At 34.5% G+C, this 18,852-nt stretch overlaps 1 protein-coding gene across 1 annotated transcript in view; it reads right to left on the bottom strand.

Moving 5' to 3' along the window:
• Nucleotides 1-18,623, bottom strand: part of LOC127218141 (interleukin-1 receptor accessory protein-like 1) — a gene marked incomplete at its 3' end in the record, with an annotated part of 522,674 nt that extends 504,051 nt beyond the window's left edge. The window contains exon 1 of the mRNA XM_051179146.1: nucleotides 18,511-18,623. Coding sequence (XP_051035103.1) covers nucleotides 18,511-18,592 — 82 coding nt within the window. The remainder of the gene's footprint in view (nucleotides 1-18,510) is intronic.
• Nucleotides 18,624-18,852: the final 229 nt, after the last annotated feature.

Raw genomic sequence — 18,852 nt, 5'->3', positions numbered from 1 at the left:
GATTGCTCCAATTAGCATGGTCTATAATAGCAATACTCCATTCATTGTACGAATATCTGTGTTAAGTTACTTTTCTATTGTGTTGACAAAACAGTATGGCAAAGATGACCAAACTGAGCAGGCCCCATAAACATAATAACTTACTACACTATGTTTGAGAAAACTACAAATGGACATTTTTACCATTGGATATTTAAAATTATTTTACTCCATACTTGATTTATCAACCTATTATTGTATTCATGGTAGTTGTGTTGGTGGTAGGGGTGGTCTCTCTCTCTCTCTCTCTCTCTCTCTCTCTCTCTCTCTCTCTCTCTCTCTCGTGTGTGTGTGTGTATTATTGGACCATAAATGAGATCTTCATTCATATAACAAATCTATCACTGAAGACCATTTCTATCCTTTAATCTAGATCTCATTATGTTGTACAGAGTAGCTTTGAGCATATTCTATAGCCCAGCAAAGGCCTGAACTTCCTTCTGCAGCCTCCCTGCTAGCTGGGGTTTAGATTGTCCCACTTAGCCTGACTATTCCACACCTTTAAATAATTATTAATATATTTATGTTCTTCTCTCAGATTGGCTCCACCTTAAGTCTTACACCCCTCAAGTATTGCCTTTAAAGCAAGGCGTCTGGTTAAATCGCAGTTCTGTACATATCTTTCAGTTTTGTTTTCTTTATACTCAGAACTAACACATTACTTTCAAATCATTGTCTTCTATTCAATTGGTTTCTACTCATATTTCTATTTCAGGAAACTAAGGCTTGCCTTTGATTCATTATTCTGTCATCATGACTTCTACTGATCATGTACCACCATTTGAGTTCCTTGTCAGTATATATCTTTCCATAGTTACCTAAGTGACTGTCCTGACTTAGAAGATATTAGAAGCAGCATATACAAAATAAAAAGAATTTTGGTCATTCCTATAATTTCTTGTTTCTTGCCAAGATAATTTATAATTTACAAGTTGACAGAGATACACATTGCTAATTATGATAGACCTATAATACAGCACCCAGAGATCTTTAATGTTTCCTTTTTAAAATTTTAATTTACATTACAAACAAGCTTCTATTACATGTCAATCCCAGTTCCCTCTCCCTCCCCTCCTAGCTTGACTTGACCAACCCTCTATCCCATCACCTTTCTGCTCCCCAGGGAGGGTAAGGCCTTCCAGGGGGAGTCTTCAAAGTCTATCATATCTTTTATAGCAGGGCCTAGGCCCTCCACTGTGTTCTAGGCTGAGGGAGTATCCCTCCATGTGGAATGGGCTCCCAAAGTCTATTCGTATACTAGGCATAAATACTGATCCATTACCAGAGGTCCCATAGATTTGCCAGGCCTCCTAACTGACACACACTCAGGTTTCTCTTCATATTGTATAAACCCTTTGCCATTTACTAAAGGTTTTTATTATTTATAAATACATTAGATACTTTCATCTTATTTTACATGGACTTTAGATTAAGATGTTTTCATAGAATTCACCAAATTAAATTGAAAAGAGTAATCAATTTATTTAAATTAAAACAATTCAGCTACATAAGGTTTCAACCAAAAAGAATAATAAATCACAGTTTGTTTTCATTGCATATCTTACTGGCTAGTATTTAAGATCTAGACCTAAATAAAACATGTTTGGGATCAAGGAAGCTATCACTTGCACTTATTGTCTATACTTAAGAGAGGTGATGATTATTTCATAGTCTAAACATTTCTAATATGAGATTTGACCAAAAGAGAGGAAAAAATATTCTTTTTGTTTGTTTTCAAAATGACCATCTGTACCTATCAGCAATTTCACATCTAATCTCAGGTGGCAAGAATTATTAAAACAGCTGATTACATAATAAACCTAATAATAGAGTGGGCATGCTGAATTTGGATTGTGAAATACATTTCAAATAAGTTGGCATGAAATAGATTCTTTTACTTTCTAAAACAGCTTGATTTCTATGCTTCTGATCTCTATGTTTTTCCAATTGATGTTGCATTGGTATTTCTAGAGATCTAATGGCATATTTAAGCAAACTACCACCATTATAGAAATGTTTTGCCATAACCAACCTTTGCATTTCATTTCTAAAATATGGCTAACAAGCTTAAGCATCAGATTATGTAAAAAATTTCTGACTTCTTTTTTAATTTTTTCTTTTAAAACACATTTTTTCTCATTTTACATATCAATCCCAGTTCTCACTCTCTCCCCTCCTCCTGCTCTCCCCCCCTTTCTACTCACTATATCACCCATCCACTCATCAGGGAGTCTACGGCCTTTTATGGGGAATACAGGAAGTCTAGCACATGTCTCTGAGGCAGAACCAAGACCTTCCCCCCTCCATATTTAGTCTGAACAATTCATCCCTCCAAAGAGAATGGGCTCCAAAAAGCCATTTCGAGCACTAAAGACAAATCATGTTCCCATTACCAGCAGACCCATAGATTTCCCAAGCCACACAACTGTTGCCTACATTCAGAGGCCCTAGTTTGGTCCTATACAGGTTTCCCTGATGTCAATCCAGAGTCAGTCAGCTCCATTCGCTCAGGCCAGCATTCTCCATGGGTATCCCCAGAATGGTCTTGAACCCTTTGCTCATATTATTGCTCTTCCAACTCTTTGACTGCACTCAAAGAACTCAGCCTAGTGCTTAGCTGTGTATCTCTGCATCTGCTTCCATCAGTTATTGGATGAAGGTTCTATGATGATAATTCAGGTAGCCATCAATCTGATTACAGGGGAAGCCCAGTTCAGGGACCCTCTACACTAATGCTTATGTCCTTAGCTGGGGTCATCCTTGTGGATTCCTAGGAATTTCCTTAGCTCTAGGTTTCTCACTAGCCCCATGACTCTCTCAATTAAGATATTTCTTTCCTTGTTGTATCTCTCTGTCTTTACCACACCTTGACCATCCTGTTCCCTCATGTTCTCTTTACTCTTACCCCCACCCTTCTATCCTCTCCCTCCCTTTCCCCCTTTCCCTCCCCCATGCTCACAATTTTCTCAGAAATTCTTGTATATTTCCCTTTCCCAGGGCGTTCCATGTATGCCACTCTTAGGGTTCTCATTGTTACCTAGGTTCTCTGTGGTCATGATTATCCTTTGCTTTATGTCTAATATACCTTTATGGATAAGTCTATACCTTGCTGGCCTCTCTTGTGTGTGTGTGTGTGTGTGTGTGTGTGTGTGTGTGTGTGTGTTTGTCAATTCTATCCATTTGTCTGCAAATTACATGATGTCTTTTCCCCCCACTATGTAGTAAAGTCACTTTGGAAATCAGTATGGCAGTTTCTGAGAAAATTGGTACTCAATTTACATCAAGGCCAGGCAATACGACTCCAAAGGATGCACTCCCATACCACAAGGATATTAAATCAACTGTGTTCAGGGTAGCATTATTCATAGCAGCTAGAACCTGGAAAAAATCTAAATGTCCCTCAACCAAAAATGGATAAAGAAAATGTGATATGTTTACACAATGGAGTACTACTCAGCAATGTAGAAATTCAAATTGGATGTATTTCAATATTAATTTGACAAATAAAACTCCATGCCTGGATCATTTCATCACTCTCTAGCCATTACTTTTATACTTTTTTGTCATACTTATTCATTACTTTTCATCACTGATTGCTGATATAAGTCCAAATTTAACAACTTATTTTCATCTTACTCTTTTTTTAATCAATTCTATTCCATATAATTTATTTCCTTTCCTTGAGCCATTCTGAGCTAACACAAAACCCTCACAAAATCTTCCATCTTGCATCTGAATTATCATCTATGAAATCTTTGAGGTGTCCCGGTTGTTTGCTATAAATCTTTGTGTCCATTTAGCTTGATTATAATTCCTGGCAAATTTCTTTTTATTTATTTATTCACTTTTTATTTTACATGTTGATCCCAGTTCCCTTTCCTTCCCTCCATCCCTCTCTTCCTCCCTCCATTTTACCCTATCTGCCCCCCCACATACACCCTGACCACACTCCCTTCCCATCCCCCACCACAATTCCCCATGTAGTACAATGCCTGGAAAATTTCTTAAGTAGCATTTGCATGCCAATGGTTCTTTTCATTTCAGTGTTCAATATGGACTACCCTACAGACCTACTTGAAGAGGACTTGAAAAAGCCATTAGGACTTAGTGTGAGCAAGATATCATCTATATGGAATGGGCTCCATATAGATGATAGATGTTCTGATCCCACAGCCAGTCCTATTCCTCCCCCAACACACACAATAGGTCTATATGCCAAACTTTGTTGACTCTCCAAGGGATGTCTTACTACCTCTGATGAGTAGATTGTGGGTGGGATGTGGGAAGGAAGGGGGTGGGAAATGGGAAAGGTGGAAGAACTGGGGTGGTTCTTAAAATGAAAAAAAAATAAAAATCATTTTAAAAGTAAAGTAAAATTCTTTAGGTTTATGAGTGGAAATCTCAAAGTAAATATATCTAAAAAGGAAACTAAATGCTTTTTAAATTCCTTTATCTCAGTAAATAGCCCCATCATCAAACCACTTGCTCCCAAAATGTAGTGGTCACCAATATTCTTTACATAATTCTCATGTAAGTTTCATGTTCTATAACCAATGTCATCAAGTCCTAGTTGCTACTATTTTTTAATCATATCCAGCCAATGTTTAGCTTGCTATCTTCTAATTGTCACATGAGACATACTAATAATTATCTGGTTCTTTGATGAATTAGATAGCCTATAACTCCACAGCCATAACAATATTTGAAAAATAAATGTGAATCACAGAGTTAAAGAGATTGTTCAGCAGTTAAGGGTATGTACTGCTCATGCAGAGGAGCTGAGCCCAGGTCCCTATATCAATAGCCGGCTACTCACAACTATGAGTAACTCTAGCATTAAGCACCTACACATATGTGCACATACCTACTTGTAGACAAAGATACACACACACACACACACACACACACACACACACATAGATATTGAAATATCTATCATAGCCTCTCATTTTTCCATTAATTATGTCTAATGGCTTCACAGTACACTGAAAATAAGTGCATTTGCCAACTCATGAGCTGGCATAAGAAGCCATGTCTAATTCCCTAAAATTTCTTTCTACTTCATTCTCCCAATTATTGCACTCTACATTTTTTGCAAACTCCACTGTTTGAGTTAATGTCTTTATCTGTCCAACCATGAAGACCTTAAATTATATTTCACAAATGTTTCTTCTGTGTTCTTCTTCCTTGCCTTTGGTACTCACTGTTCCTTTCAATTCAATGGTCATTTCTCAGAACCTCAAATGATATCTTCAGAAGGAGACAGCTCTGAACGCTCTATCTGGTGTAACTAGTTTAGTGAATCTCTTCTACTGTGTTTTGTTTTAATTTATTAACATTAAACATTATGAAAATTTAACTCCACTAAAGTTATATCCTCTATTATGAAAAGAACCAATACTCTTATACCAGGTGACTAGAACAGTAGTTGTGAAAAATAAACTTCTCAGAACATTATGTTCTGAATTGATGACAAATTAAAGCCAGTTCCATTATTTGATGAAATAAATACCTTATATAATTTAATGAGCACCAAGAATGTTCTAGTTAAATTAAAAATAGTTGTAACCACTGCTATTAAAAGAAATAACTATAAGACACCAAGAAGCATTTGTAAACCTTAATAGAAAATTGGTTTACTATTTTAATTTATGTGTCTGAAAACATCCCCTTCAAATAAGATACTTCTTCAAAAGTTTCATCTCTACAATAGCTTTTCAGGATATTTGAGGATAAAAGAGAAATACATGAGTTCAAAATGCTGAATGAAACCAGTAATATATAGAAACACACACTTAATTCCTTCCACAAAGAGTAGTTGCAAGATGTTTCAGCTGGACATCATAAACTAAAATATAAATTTAAAAATTTTATTTTACATATTAACAAGAAATACTTTATTTGTGTTTCTAAACTATGTAATTTTATCTTTAAAGTATGTATCTTACTTATATCCATTAATTTAAACATTTATATATGTTTATATAAAACATATATATATATGTTATATATATATATATATATATATATATAAAACTATATAAACTATCCAATCATATAAACCCTGTAAGTAATTCCTAAATCATCTTGATAAAATAGGAGAATTTCATTCACATTCAATCACAGGGAAGTTGTTTCTTGCTTGTTCTTATAGCAGTGTGAAATTATTTTAATTGTATATCTTTGCAATTAGCAGTGACATAGCAATTTAAGTTTAATCATATGCTCAAGTTTACATCTTTGTCATTATTTATTGGACTCTAATTTGGAGATTGTATTATACATAACCATATAATCTCATTAGATAATTAGTCCCAGTTAGAATTTCTCTTATAGCATTGAGATAATTTTTTCTTAAGTGAGGATATGAATTTAATATAAATATCTGACCTTTATCACAATTATCCTCATAATATAAAACAGATAGTATCTAAATCCTAGATAATTTTCCTCATATTTTCTGCCTCAGTCCACTGTGAAGTAAACTGGTAATATTTTATGAGTGAAGTGTGCAATAACAAAATATATCCTTGGGCAAGGAAAGGAGAAGTGGGAGATACAGATTACTATCACAATTTTATATATCCCATTTAGCAAGCCTTCTATCCTGTGTTTCCTGCTGCTTGCTTCTTTGGGTTTCTCTCTTTGCTTCCATCTCAAAGAGAACTCACTTCCCCACAAGTTCTTAATCTCACAATAAGATTTGTAGTGCAATCAAGCACTAGGGAGCTTTTCTGAAAATCTTAAAGTAAAATCCATAAGGTGTCATACTCAAAGTATTATTTTTTTTTCTGATGCTTAAGATCACAAAGTAAAATTCAAACTTAGAATGAGTAAGAAAATGAATGACAGACACAAAGAATTTTCCCTTTCATTATACTGTCTGGCTTGATCAACTCGGGATAATATGAGGTCTGCATAATAAAATGCTAAGTTTCAAAGTTTTATTTTTTTAAGTCATATAGAAACAGATTTGAGAGGTATAAACAGGCATAAAACAAAAACTAAAGAATTTAATCAAATTTAAAATAGCTGCCTAAGTGAAATTCATTATATTCTAGTCAGGCATCATTTTAGTGAAGCATGTGCTATTATATCATGCAGAATATGTCAACAGTGTTATCATTCATGAGGTGATTATAAGAAATAAAACGTGATAAATAAATATGATTCTGTGTGTGCCATCTGTAACTCAGAACAAAGGAACATTAAACTCTAAACACATTTGAATACCATTGCAGTAAGGTGTTAGGGAAAATAAAGACATTAGTAATTTACAGGTTTTATATTATATAAAGAATGGCTGAAGATTTATGAATCACAGCACACAGAGCTTGTGAAGGTCTGTGTGTAAACATAAAGCTGATCTTTTAAAAATTCATATTATGAGATTGTTCATAAAATAGAAAGCATTGCTTTAAAAGCTAGTTGCTGAATGAAAGGATGAACCAAGTGTAACAATAGCAACAAAAACATTTAACAGTAAACAACTTGGAGTAGCAAATCAAAGTTGGATCACTACACACATGCTGCATAATGAGACACCCTTCAATTAGCTTCTGTAGATTGTCTCATCACAGACAATTAGAGCTAGTTGCACAAAAATTGTCTCATTCAGAACATGTTTTCAGAGGGTTTACAAGATCCCAGCGGAGCTACCAAACTCCCTTTGTTTTCCTAATTGAAAACTTAGAAGGTAATAACCTCCTCTCAATCCATAGAAAGCCGGAAACCATAGGATACAAAGCAGTTTCCAAAGAAATTTAAAATAAAATCATGTATCATTAAAAATTGAACAAAACAAACCAAGCATGTCTCCCAAAGAAAGTGAAAACATGCCTTTGAAATAAACAGTAAGTCACCAGTGTTCACTGCAGAGTGGCATGTCAGTTACAGAGTGGTAGAATGAATGTGCCAGTTGCCAAATTGAACTAATTCATGTTCTGAATTTAAATAAAACTCCCTCAATGTTGTGGGCCACTTCAACTCACCAGTGTTCCTAAGGTTTGCTGTGATCTGTCTTGGGAAAAATATAGGCATCAAGCAACTACTTTGGCTCATGTTTCACACCTCCCAGGCACTATTCACACAGGATTACTTTATTGAATTTAGGGCTCCATTACAATAAGACCTACATGATCACACATGTGCCAAAATCTCCAAGGGATAAGGAGGAAAGCTCTGCAAAACTCTTATAAATAACAACATGTGTTGACAAAGAACCCTCTGGACAAACAGAAGAAATGTCATCTCAAGATACATTTTCCAGTGTAGCCTCAATGATTCTATCTTTAGCTATTAAAATTCTAGCAGGGATTAATTTCAATAATCAGGAGTGGTCATATAATTCCAACAGATAAAGGTAAAATTTACTTCCCCATTTTCAGAGAAATACAAACTATTATAAAACTCTTAACTGGCTGGTGTAAAAATTGAACTTGCAATTCTCTGTGCAAGATATTGGGTGAGTGAGCTTGTAAATGGGAACAGAGTTAAAGTATACAGACTTGATACCTCAAAGAACTCCTACATTTGAAAACAAGTTATGGAAAACACATAAATCACCACATTGAAATCCAGAATCTATGATTTCATTTGAAAAACCAAAAGTCAAATACAAGCACATATAATGCATTAATTATGCAATGACTCCTTTAAGTGTAGTGATTCTGAGACATGTATATAAACATGTATATTTTACACTCAATGAATTTAAATTATTTAATACCATAATAAAAAACATGTTAAAAATACAGCACTCAAATATCCTAAGTTCTTTAAAGTTGTATACCTGGCATACATCAGCCCATTGATAAAAGTGTGTTTTATGAATGTATATTTAGCATGTTCATAATTTTATATTCCTGTGTACATGCATGTACATATAGATATGTGACTGACGTACTCATTGTTATACTTTAAGTGAAGTCTGGAGCCTTGAAAATTATGTCTTTCCCTGTTTTAGCTTAGAATAATTCACATAAAATTACAGGAGAATTTTACAATTTATGTGGTTACATTATAACCACATAGCATGAAAATATTTGAAAGATCTCTGAGAAGAAGTTGACATTAGGTATAATCTGTGTTGAAAATATCTACTACAAGTGATGGGTTTTGTTCTAAAGCTATCATTTGTATTCAGTCTGAATGTAAAATATAAAAGGTGCATTGTTTTGTTCCATCCATTTGCCCGCAAATTTCAAGATGTCATTGTTTTAGTACTCCATTGTGTGTGTGTGTGTGTGTGTGTGTGTGTGTGTGTATATATATATATATATATATTCCTCTTTTGAGAATTTTCTACTTAGATCTGTATCCTATCTTTGAATTGGATTATTTCATATGTCGGTGTCTAGTTTCTTCATTTCATTGTATATTTTGGATTTCAGCCCTCTGTCAGATGTGGGATTGGTGAAAATCTTTTCCCATTTTGTAGGCTTCTTTTTTTGTCTTGTTGGCTGTGTCCTTTGCCTTACAGAATCTTATCAAGATGTCCCATTTACTAGTTGTCCATCTCATAGTCTGGGCTAAACCATCCTGAGTGAGGTGACCGACATACAGAAAGACAAATATGGTATGTGCTCACTCATAAGTGGATATTAGACATAAAACAAAGGATACCCAGACTATAACCTACAATTCCAGAGAAGCCAGGAAACAAAGAGGACCCTCAGAGAAACATATGCCACCCCCCATATAAAGGAAAATAATTAATATCTCCTGAGTAAATTTGGAGTATGGGATAAGGGAAGAGGGAAGTAGAAGAGAGAAAAGAGGGGAGAGGGGGAGGTAGGGGGAAGTACATGTGTGATGAGGAAGATTGAGTTGGGGAAGGACAGAGAGAGATAGCAAGGAAAGTGATGCCTCCATAGAGGGTGCCATAATGGGCCTAACGAGAAACTTGGCATTGTGGAAACTCAAAGGTATCCACAAGAATGACCACAACTAAGAATCTAAGCAATAGTGGAGAGGCTACCTTAAATACCCTTCCACTATATTGAAAGTGATGACCACCTTAAATGCCATCATACAGTCTTCATCCAGTACCTGATGGAATCAGAAACATAGATCCACAGGTAAGGACTAGGCTTGGAGTCCAGTTGTAGAGAAGAATTGATTAGCAAATGGACCAACTCCATGTTGAAGAAACCCACAAAGACAGCTGACCTGATTAAATGGGAGCTCACTGATTCCAAAGAAACAGCTGCAGAACCTGCATAAGACTCAACTTGGGGCCCCTGAATGTTGGTTTCAGTTGGGTCCTTGGGAAGTCTATGGGGCTGCTGGCAGTGGAACCTGATGGGAGATGTCAGTCTGTATATATGTTTCTCATACTGGTTAATGACTAAAGCACTGTTGGCCAATAGGCAAGCAAGATAGGTGTGACTTGGAGACAAGGAGTAAATAGGAAGTAGTAAGGAGGGGTCAAGATGGAGAGACAGGGGAGACCAGATGCAGGCCCCATTTCCCTTTAAGGTGAAAGCACATGGAAATATGGATATTAATAGGAATAGGTTAATAATTAAGACAGAGCTAGCCGATAAGAAGCAAGTAACTGGTCAACAGCATTATATCAAATACAGAGTCTCAGTGTGTTATTTGTGACCAGACCAGTGGCCGGAGGAAAAACCATACTCCTTACATATGGCGCCCCCATGGCTAATAAGAACTTCCACTTAAAATTTAACAAAAGCTTTAAAAAAGGTTTTAGAAACAAAAGACCAGAGATAAGCAAGGTTTCTTGGTAGGGGCATTTTTCTCGGTTGGACTCTGTTTTGCGAGAGACAGGCCAAGATTTCTGGGGCTGCTTTAAGGTAGGTTTCCTGACTCAGCATAAGTGGCAAAAAAACCACACGGCTTTATAAAAGCACTGTCAACAATTTATTAGTATGTAAGAGAGCTGACAATGGCATTGACCACATCTGCAAGCCGGCAACATGCTGCTGTATGGCAACGCAAACCAAGGCGGTGAACAAAGCTCTCATTGCTGGCGATGAAGGTACCCGCTGCCATCTTTGATAAACCGCAGCAGAAACAACTATGACTTTCATTTTAGCAATGTTGTTTACCAGATAAAGACTCGGGTTCCCATATTTATCCCTAGTACATGAACTTGCTTTTTGGAGGAGGGATACCTTGCTCAGCCTAGATACAGGGCAAGGGCTTTGGTCCTGCCACAAAATATGTGGCAGACTTTGATGATTTTCCATTGGAGGCATCACCCTCTCTGAGGAATGGATGGGGCAGTGAGATGAGGAGATGGTGAGGGGAAAGGAGGGAGAGTGAACTAGGATTGGTATGTATAATAAGATTGTTTTAAAAATTAGAAAAGATGCATTATTTTGAAAACCTAACTTTGTATTTGATAAGAAAGAATACAGACTAGAAATGCTTTGCTAGCTATTAATGCTTAACAGATTTTTTTAATTCAGTAAGAACAGAGTTAACCAAACCGTGCTCTTTCCATTGTACAATCACTAATTTTAATTGATCCCAGTTATTGCTTACAACTAATGTCCCTTTCTAGTCTTAATGCCATTGCACCAATTCAAGGGTATTTACAACTATTTCCTCCCTGGCCAACCTCAGAAAAAGAAGTTCAGGCTAAATTCAGAATCACAGTAAAAACAATTCTCACCTTCACCTTGAAGCAATAATATGGACTCAGTCTCTAATATGTTGAGATGACAAATGTGTATCACTACACCTGACTAGAAGATTTTCATTTCACATATTTTCCTTTTTTTTATTTAAATTTGAATCAAAGTTGTTTTATATGCCAAACCCAATTCCCTCACCCTCCAATTCATGCATTTATTTCAGTAAACAAGGTTGAAATCCCAGTGCCTTTGTTTCCTATTCTAATAATTTCATGACAGTCACAGATCAAACTAAAGCATTTCTGGAAAAATAAGTGAACACTGGTGACTTTAGTGATCATTGTAGGTTAAAATTGACATGTCAATATCAGATTTTTTTTTAGAGGTAAACTGTCAAAAGATTATAGCCACCATGAGGATTAACTATAGAATTGTCTAATATGCTCCTCTTTTTATGAAGAAAGGGGGTTTAAAGCACAATAGTATCACCCTATCTCAAGTTTATTGTTTATCACACATACCTCAATTTGGATACAGGACACTTTTATTGGAAAAAGTTTCAGTAATAAAATTTTCATCAGTACGGATAACCAAGAATTTTAAATTTCTTTTACTGAAATAGAAAAATATTCCAAGTTCCAAATTATAATAAAAACATTTAAAACTAAGTAGCAATTTTGTATACTGATTTTGCATAATAGGGACATTTACAAATGTGCTTGAATTAGAGAAAATTTTGGGGGTCATGGAAGGAGTTGAAAAATAATAAAGAAGGAGATATGATGTAAGTGCAGTATTTCTTTATGAAATACCAAAAAATCAAACAGAAATAAAAATATACATGTTATATCAACGGTTTTCATACTTTCCTTCACTCAGCCTCCACCCTCCTAAATTTTGATTTAGCGATTTATTTTCACGATTTTACTTCACTCTCAAACTTAAGTCACTCTCACATTTTGAATATTTCTCCTCTCTTGGTTTCCAGAAAAGTCCTGATTCTCCTTTTTCCTCTTCAATCTTTCTTTTCATTACGTTTCATGACAGTCTGCTCTTTGTCTTGCAACCTCTTCAAGGTCAGTTGATTCTTCTCATTTCCTTTCTACTCTCTCTACGTGGTTTTATTCCATCATACTACACTCAATATAAGGAAAAACAAAATACACACCTATTGCCTTGACTTTTATAGTCTAATGAAATGTATTCCCTCCTAAAATGTATGGCCACTTAGAACTGAGATGTTCCTGAGCCAGCAGTCCATTTGCAAATACAGTAAAGAATTTCAAGATAAACATTAAGGATTATCAGAAATAGATACTAAAATTATTTATGGGAAAAAAATTAGGAAAAGGCCATGTAAGAGTGCTATGAAACCTACAAACCAAGGTTCAGCTAAAATCTGCAGAATCTAGGAAAACCAACGAGTGATTCTCTTATGAAGTCTCCAGGTCTTTAGAAGTATGGCTCTTGACTTCAGAATTTTCATCTTCCAAACCATGACAAATTTTTTTCTATTGTTTTAAGTAACAATCTTTGTCATATTTGTCACACCAACAAGAGAAACTCTAGGTCAAAAATTCATCATTTCAATAGTACCTCTAGCACATATCATATCACCACAACAAAACTTATTCTATCTCCTAATCTGAATAAACTGCCCTCCTTCCATCTGTAACACCTCAGCAACACCATCAATATGTCTTCACAAATTAGTTCATAATCCATCCCACATATCCACTAGATACAATTAATTCTCCTTCAGAAGCATATTTCATCATCCCCTTTTACTCTTTTTCAGGCTTTCAATAAATCTCGGTATGATTTTCAATGAGTTCTGCACTAGTCCCTCATAAATCTCACCACACTTTCTCACAGGGAGGATTACCTGTCTAAGACTATATTTTACTCTGTTGTCTCTTCCTTTCTGTGTTAAGACAGATTCCCTGTTGAAGTCATACAGATGTGTGCAGCCTCATTACATAGGCAACAAGTAGCTTCATCTAATCCATACACAGAAAAGAGCAGTAAATAGTCTTCTTCATCATACACATTAAATTTCTTATGGAATGGATTTAAAGTAATTAAACAAGATGAAATCCCTAATCTTATGAGGAACATGGAATATCTTGACATGCTACTGCCCCTGATGTATTTTTGTACATATCTTTTTGTTGCTCCCTTTAAATAAGTAGTCATTCAAGTTTCTCTGCTTCTGGAAACTCTAATATGATAGTGAGAATCAAAATTCCACCATTACAGAATGATTTTGTTTGCCACTTTCTTTCCAACATCCTACATCCAACTTATAATCAAGCTCAATGGATACTATCATTAAAAATTGCTGTATCTTCTGTTTTCCCTATTCTCACTGATGTTACTTTGATTTAAAGTGTCATTTTTGTATCCATTTCTCCCCTACACACACACACACACACACACACACACACACACACTTTAAAAAGACAGATACTTCTTTACAAGTTAATTCAAGGAAAAAAAAATGTTTGTTTCTAAAAGTGTTTTGTGGAGTGAGAATGCAACTGAAGTATGCCCATATTTTAAAGTATCATTAGTGTTTGGTTGCTGTTTGTTCCTTCATAGTTCCTCTTTCTTCCCTTTCCTCTGACCTTCATTTCATGTTCCTCCTCATTTTATATGACTAGTTTTTCTCTGCAGGTACCTTGGGATCTTCTGACCCATTTAGCAAAACTATGCAACTTCTTTTTCACTAGTTCTCTTATTTCTGTTTGGACTCTGAATTCCCATTCTTTCTGTAGTATCCAAACCAGTGAGATAGGTGTTTGAAATAGTAAACCATAAGTTGTGGTAGGCAAAATAAAGTTGGTAGAAATATGTTTCACTCCATATCGTTCAAATCTGTGACTACGATATTAAATTACCTTCAAAAGGGGTTTGCTAATTTGATTAAATTAAGGAACTTATTACTAAGTGTATCGTCCTGAATTATCTTAGAATGCCCCCAATAATCTAAAGTATTTATAAGTTGGGGAAAGAGGCAAATGAATCAAAGTCAGAGAAAGAGCTGTGACAGTGCAGGCACATTCAGAGTGATGTGCAAGATGTGCAATCAGGAAAAAAAGGTCAAGGAAAAGAAAAGATGGATTCTTTTCTATAATTTCCCAAGTTCTAACTGACTTGATCATTTAATCTCAAGCAGCATAGCTGTGCTAATCTGTTAAAGAAACATCAATTCTGTCCCAATTAGTGGTATTATCTCAATCCTTTGCCTCAGCATTAAATATATAGAATAATATATTGTTTTTCTTTCATTTACTATCATCATGTAGTGCCATTCTGCTGTATGACTTAACTTGAAATAGTACATCCCCTAAGATCTTAGTCATCTTGAAAGTGTCATACATGTTGAGTTTTATCCATGCAAACTGACCATGTATGTGCATAATTCTCCATCACTGGTATTAATCTAGAGCAATTATATAAAGTGGTATTGACAGAGAAAATTAAGTTGGCAATGAAATTCATAGGTATATCACAAATGATTATTACAAAAAGAAATTGTAGTTGTATGTGTTGTTGGATACCTGTAATTCTAGCACTAGGAAGGTTCACGAACTAATTATGAAGATGTGGTCTGTGCTTCTGTGATAGACCACTTGCCTATTATACAAAATACTGGCTAAATCAGTAGTACAAAGACATAGTAGCAATATAAAAGTGAGTTGCTTTTTACTTACAATAAAACCTAAAATAAAAAAAAAGAAGGGGGCACAGGGAGAGAAAGAGAGAACATGACACACAGAAATCAGGGGAAATGATGTCAGGTAGGGATAGGAGAGTGGAGAAGAGTAAAACAGGGAAGTACAGAATATAGGAGAGGTGGAAATGTGATAAATCGAATAAAAAAAAGACAAGGGAAAGTCAAATAGAAATATTAAGTTAGAGTATTCAATGCTTTCCTCTCCTCATGTTCTCCTCCCACTATCTCCCTTTTACTACTCCCCATCCTGTCCTACTCTTATCTCCATTCAGATGAGGGAAGGCCTCCCATGTGGGAGCTCATGGACTCTGGATGGAGAGCTAGGGAGCCTGCATGGGATACAACCTAGGTCCTTTGCATCTGGGACCAAAAGAAGCTTAAAACAAGCATTTGCTTTATATGCTTTTGTAAAAATTCAACAATTGAGGGAAACTCAGATGCTTACTTACTAAATTGTTGTGACATTTCACAGATTTGTGGATAGTGGCAATATTAGGAGAATATAACTTCAAGTACTGCCTAGATTTTTACATGTAAAATTGTTTCAGAAAAATAATCTATTGTATAGCAGCAGCTGAATATTTATTTCTGAAAAATTCTTGATTCTCAATGTATGCACAACATTCAATCATTACTTGAGAGGTCAGATTCAATCCATAACATATACATATCAGAAACGATTACTTAAAATGAAACAAATTTATATTTTGAATATTTCTCCCAGGAATCAACAGTAATATAAGTGCCTTATTAGGTATAATTTGTTCCTTAAATTAATACCAAGAATAGTGTAAATCAAGGTGATAAAAATAATGTACCTCTGTACAGGAGCTTCTATGGCTTTTCAATTAGTTTTGTTAATAAGAAACTTATACTTCCTTCTAAATTTTTATGGAGTAGCCTTATGTGTTAGCCTGTAGTAAACACTATACTCAGTTAATGTGCCATAAAACTCAACATTTCCTTGTGCATTTTAGTCATATTTTATATATTGTTAATTATGGAAGTATCTCCTTTTTCTTGTGTTCACAGGGAAACAAAAATAATATTACAGTATAATGCACCTGAAAAGCTTTGGATCTTGAATTGTGTTTACTGAACCTAATAAAGATTCATAAACTCAAAACAAAAAAATAAATGAGAAGAATAGAAATAAATAACCATTTAGTTAATAAGCAAGCTCAATCAAAAATTGATTCTGATTCTCAGACCTTGTTGCCTCTGGCATTGTCAATTGGGATGATTGTGAAGATTGAGACATTTATCTTCTAAGGTGAAAATACCTGATCTATAGAAATCAGTAATGACTGTATTCAGCAAGCTACATATATTTGTTTCTCTTAAGGAGAGCAGCCCTGGTAACAAGAACAGTGAAAATGAGTGGATGCTATGAACATTCATGAAAAAAAATATTGAATCTCTAGTTTTACAATCAACACACTCAAATCACCTAAACAGACTAGCATTCACCAGAATCTTAACACACACTTTGGAAGGAAGGAGTCACAATTTAAATTATAGAGAAGAATCAGCAATGGCAAATATTTCACTTGCCTTCTTTGCTTTTTGTATAGTTATATAAAAACAAATTGTTTTGAGAAGTGAGAAGTAGGTATGTGACAATTGTATTTATAAACTGAGGAGTGCAAAATATTTCTAATTTGGGACATCTTAATAATAGTATCCTAATTTGTATTCATATCATTAAAATAAAGTTTACATTTGAAACAAATCAATGAGCTTTTTCTATTTCTCCAGAACAAGTTATATGAATTGCCTAGTTGTCCCACATTTCTAGTTCTGCTCCATATTTCTCAAACATAGGAAGCTCCACTTTGATTAAAAAACAAAGAATTTCTTGCTACTAAAGCAGAACTTATATAGACCTGTCACTACTATTTTATGATGAGAAAAGGTCACATTTGCATTTTAATAAATCATACATCTAACACATGCCTAAAGATCTCTAAAAAACATATTTTATATAATGAGCTATAATAACCAGGAAAATGAAGCTTTTAAGATTTAATCAAAAATCATAATCTCAGCTTATTATTTTCTTGAATTTAAAAATATCCACAAAAATAGATGAAATAATGTGCAAAACTACAAACATTATTTTTCTATATTTCCTATAAAATTTCTTGTACTGAACCACACACAAATCTTTTCTCAATTAACCCCTGAACTTTATGCGAAGGAGGGGGTTCATGAAAGCAGAAGTGCTGCTCACTTACTTCTTTACATGTGTCAGTTTACACTATCCCATCAACACGCAGCAGATGCTATAGTATTCCAAATCATGATGTCACAACACTGCAACCTTTTGAAACTCACCACAATCTTTGTTTTTGTCTCGTGAAACCTCAAAAAGCAAACTGTACCTAGAGCAGCTAAACTCAATTCCTCCATTGTTTCTTAAGCCTAAAAGCTTCAAAACCAAAATAATCCCATGTGAAGTGGGAAAATGGCAATGACAAATTGTATCAATAGCATACTAAACAAAACTTAAAATCAACATGTATTCATTTTAGCATTATATTATTCCCCACCTCCAACTATGGAGAAACAATTGGAAAATAAGGTGCCTAATAACATGTAAATAGTATGGATTTCAATAATAATTGAGTCACCACCATATTTCATTATCACCCTATTCTTTTTCTTGCAAAATATATTACAGTAAATGACACATCCTTTCCTTAAATGACACTATTTTTACTGGAAATCAGTAATTCAACAAAACAGCTGAAGTATAGCGCTTGAATGAATCTACTATAGACATAGTTATTAAGAAAATAATAGTATTAAGAAGTAAATTAAAATAATCCACAATAATGGTCCATATAACAATGATAATCTGTAAGAGAACATCAAAACTTCCATTGTGTAATGGAATATAAATATAAAATTTGTTAATAGAACTTATTCAAGGTTCAAATTCATGGTAATATATAAGATAAGCCACGTTATCACACACTAGCACTTTTGTAATTGCTTCATAATATCCTTTCTTTTCCCCTATATACCTATGATATAACATGGATTCATAATGCTTACCACAAATAACATATATGTATAGTCACTTTAAATGATAACAAAATTACAATTAAAAGAGGCATTTCTTACCAGAACCTCTTTTGGTCACAACCTTCAGACTCTGAGTGAATGTAGCATATAAGAGAATCAAATGAGGAATTGTAGCTTTCATCTTCCAATTTGTAAAAGCTGTTCCTTAAAGTAAAAAGAAAAATATAATTTAAAATATTTAGTAATACATTATGAGAATTTTGTGTATATTTGTTTCTGGTGTAAGACATATATCATTGGCTAACATTAAACTCATGACACCCTCTAGATTTAGCCACGATAGTGGTGATGTTACAGGTATGAACTAAGGTGCCTGGCTCTTGTTCAGCTTTCCCCCATGTATATTTGAGACAATGAATTACAAAAAAGAAAAGAATACCA

The sequence above is a fragment of the Phodopus roborovskii genome, unplaced genomic scaffold, assembly GCF_943737965.1.
Source record: "Phodopus roborovskii unplaced genomic scaffold, PHOROB, whole genome shotgun sequence".
NCBI lineage: Eukaryota > Metazoa > Chordata > Mammalia > Rodentia > Cricetidae > Phodopus > Phodopus roborovskii.
Note: the sequence above shows the minus strand (reverse complement) of the source record. Positions and strands in the feature narration are given on the sequence as shown.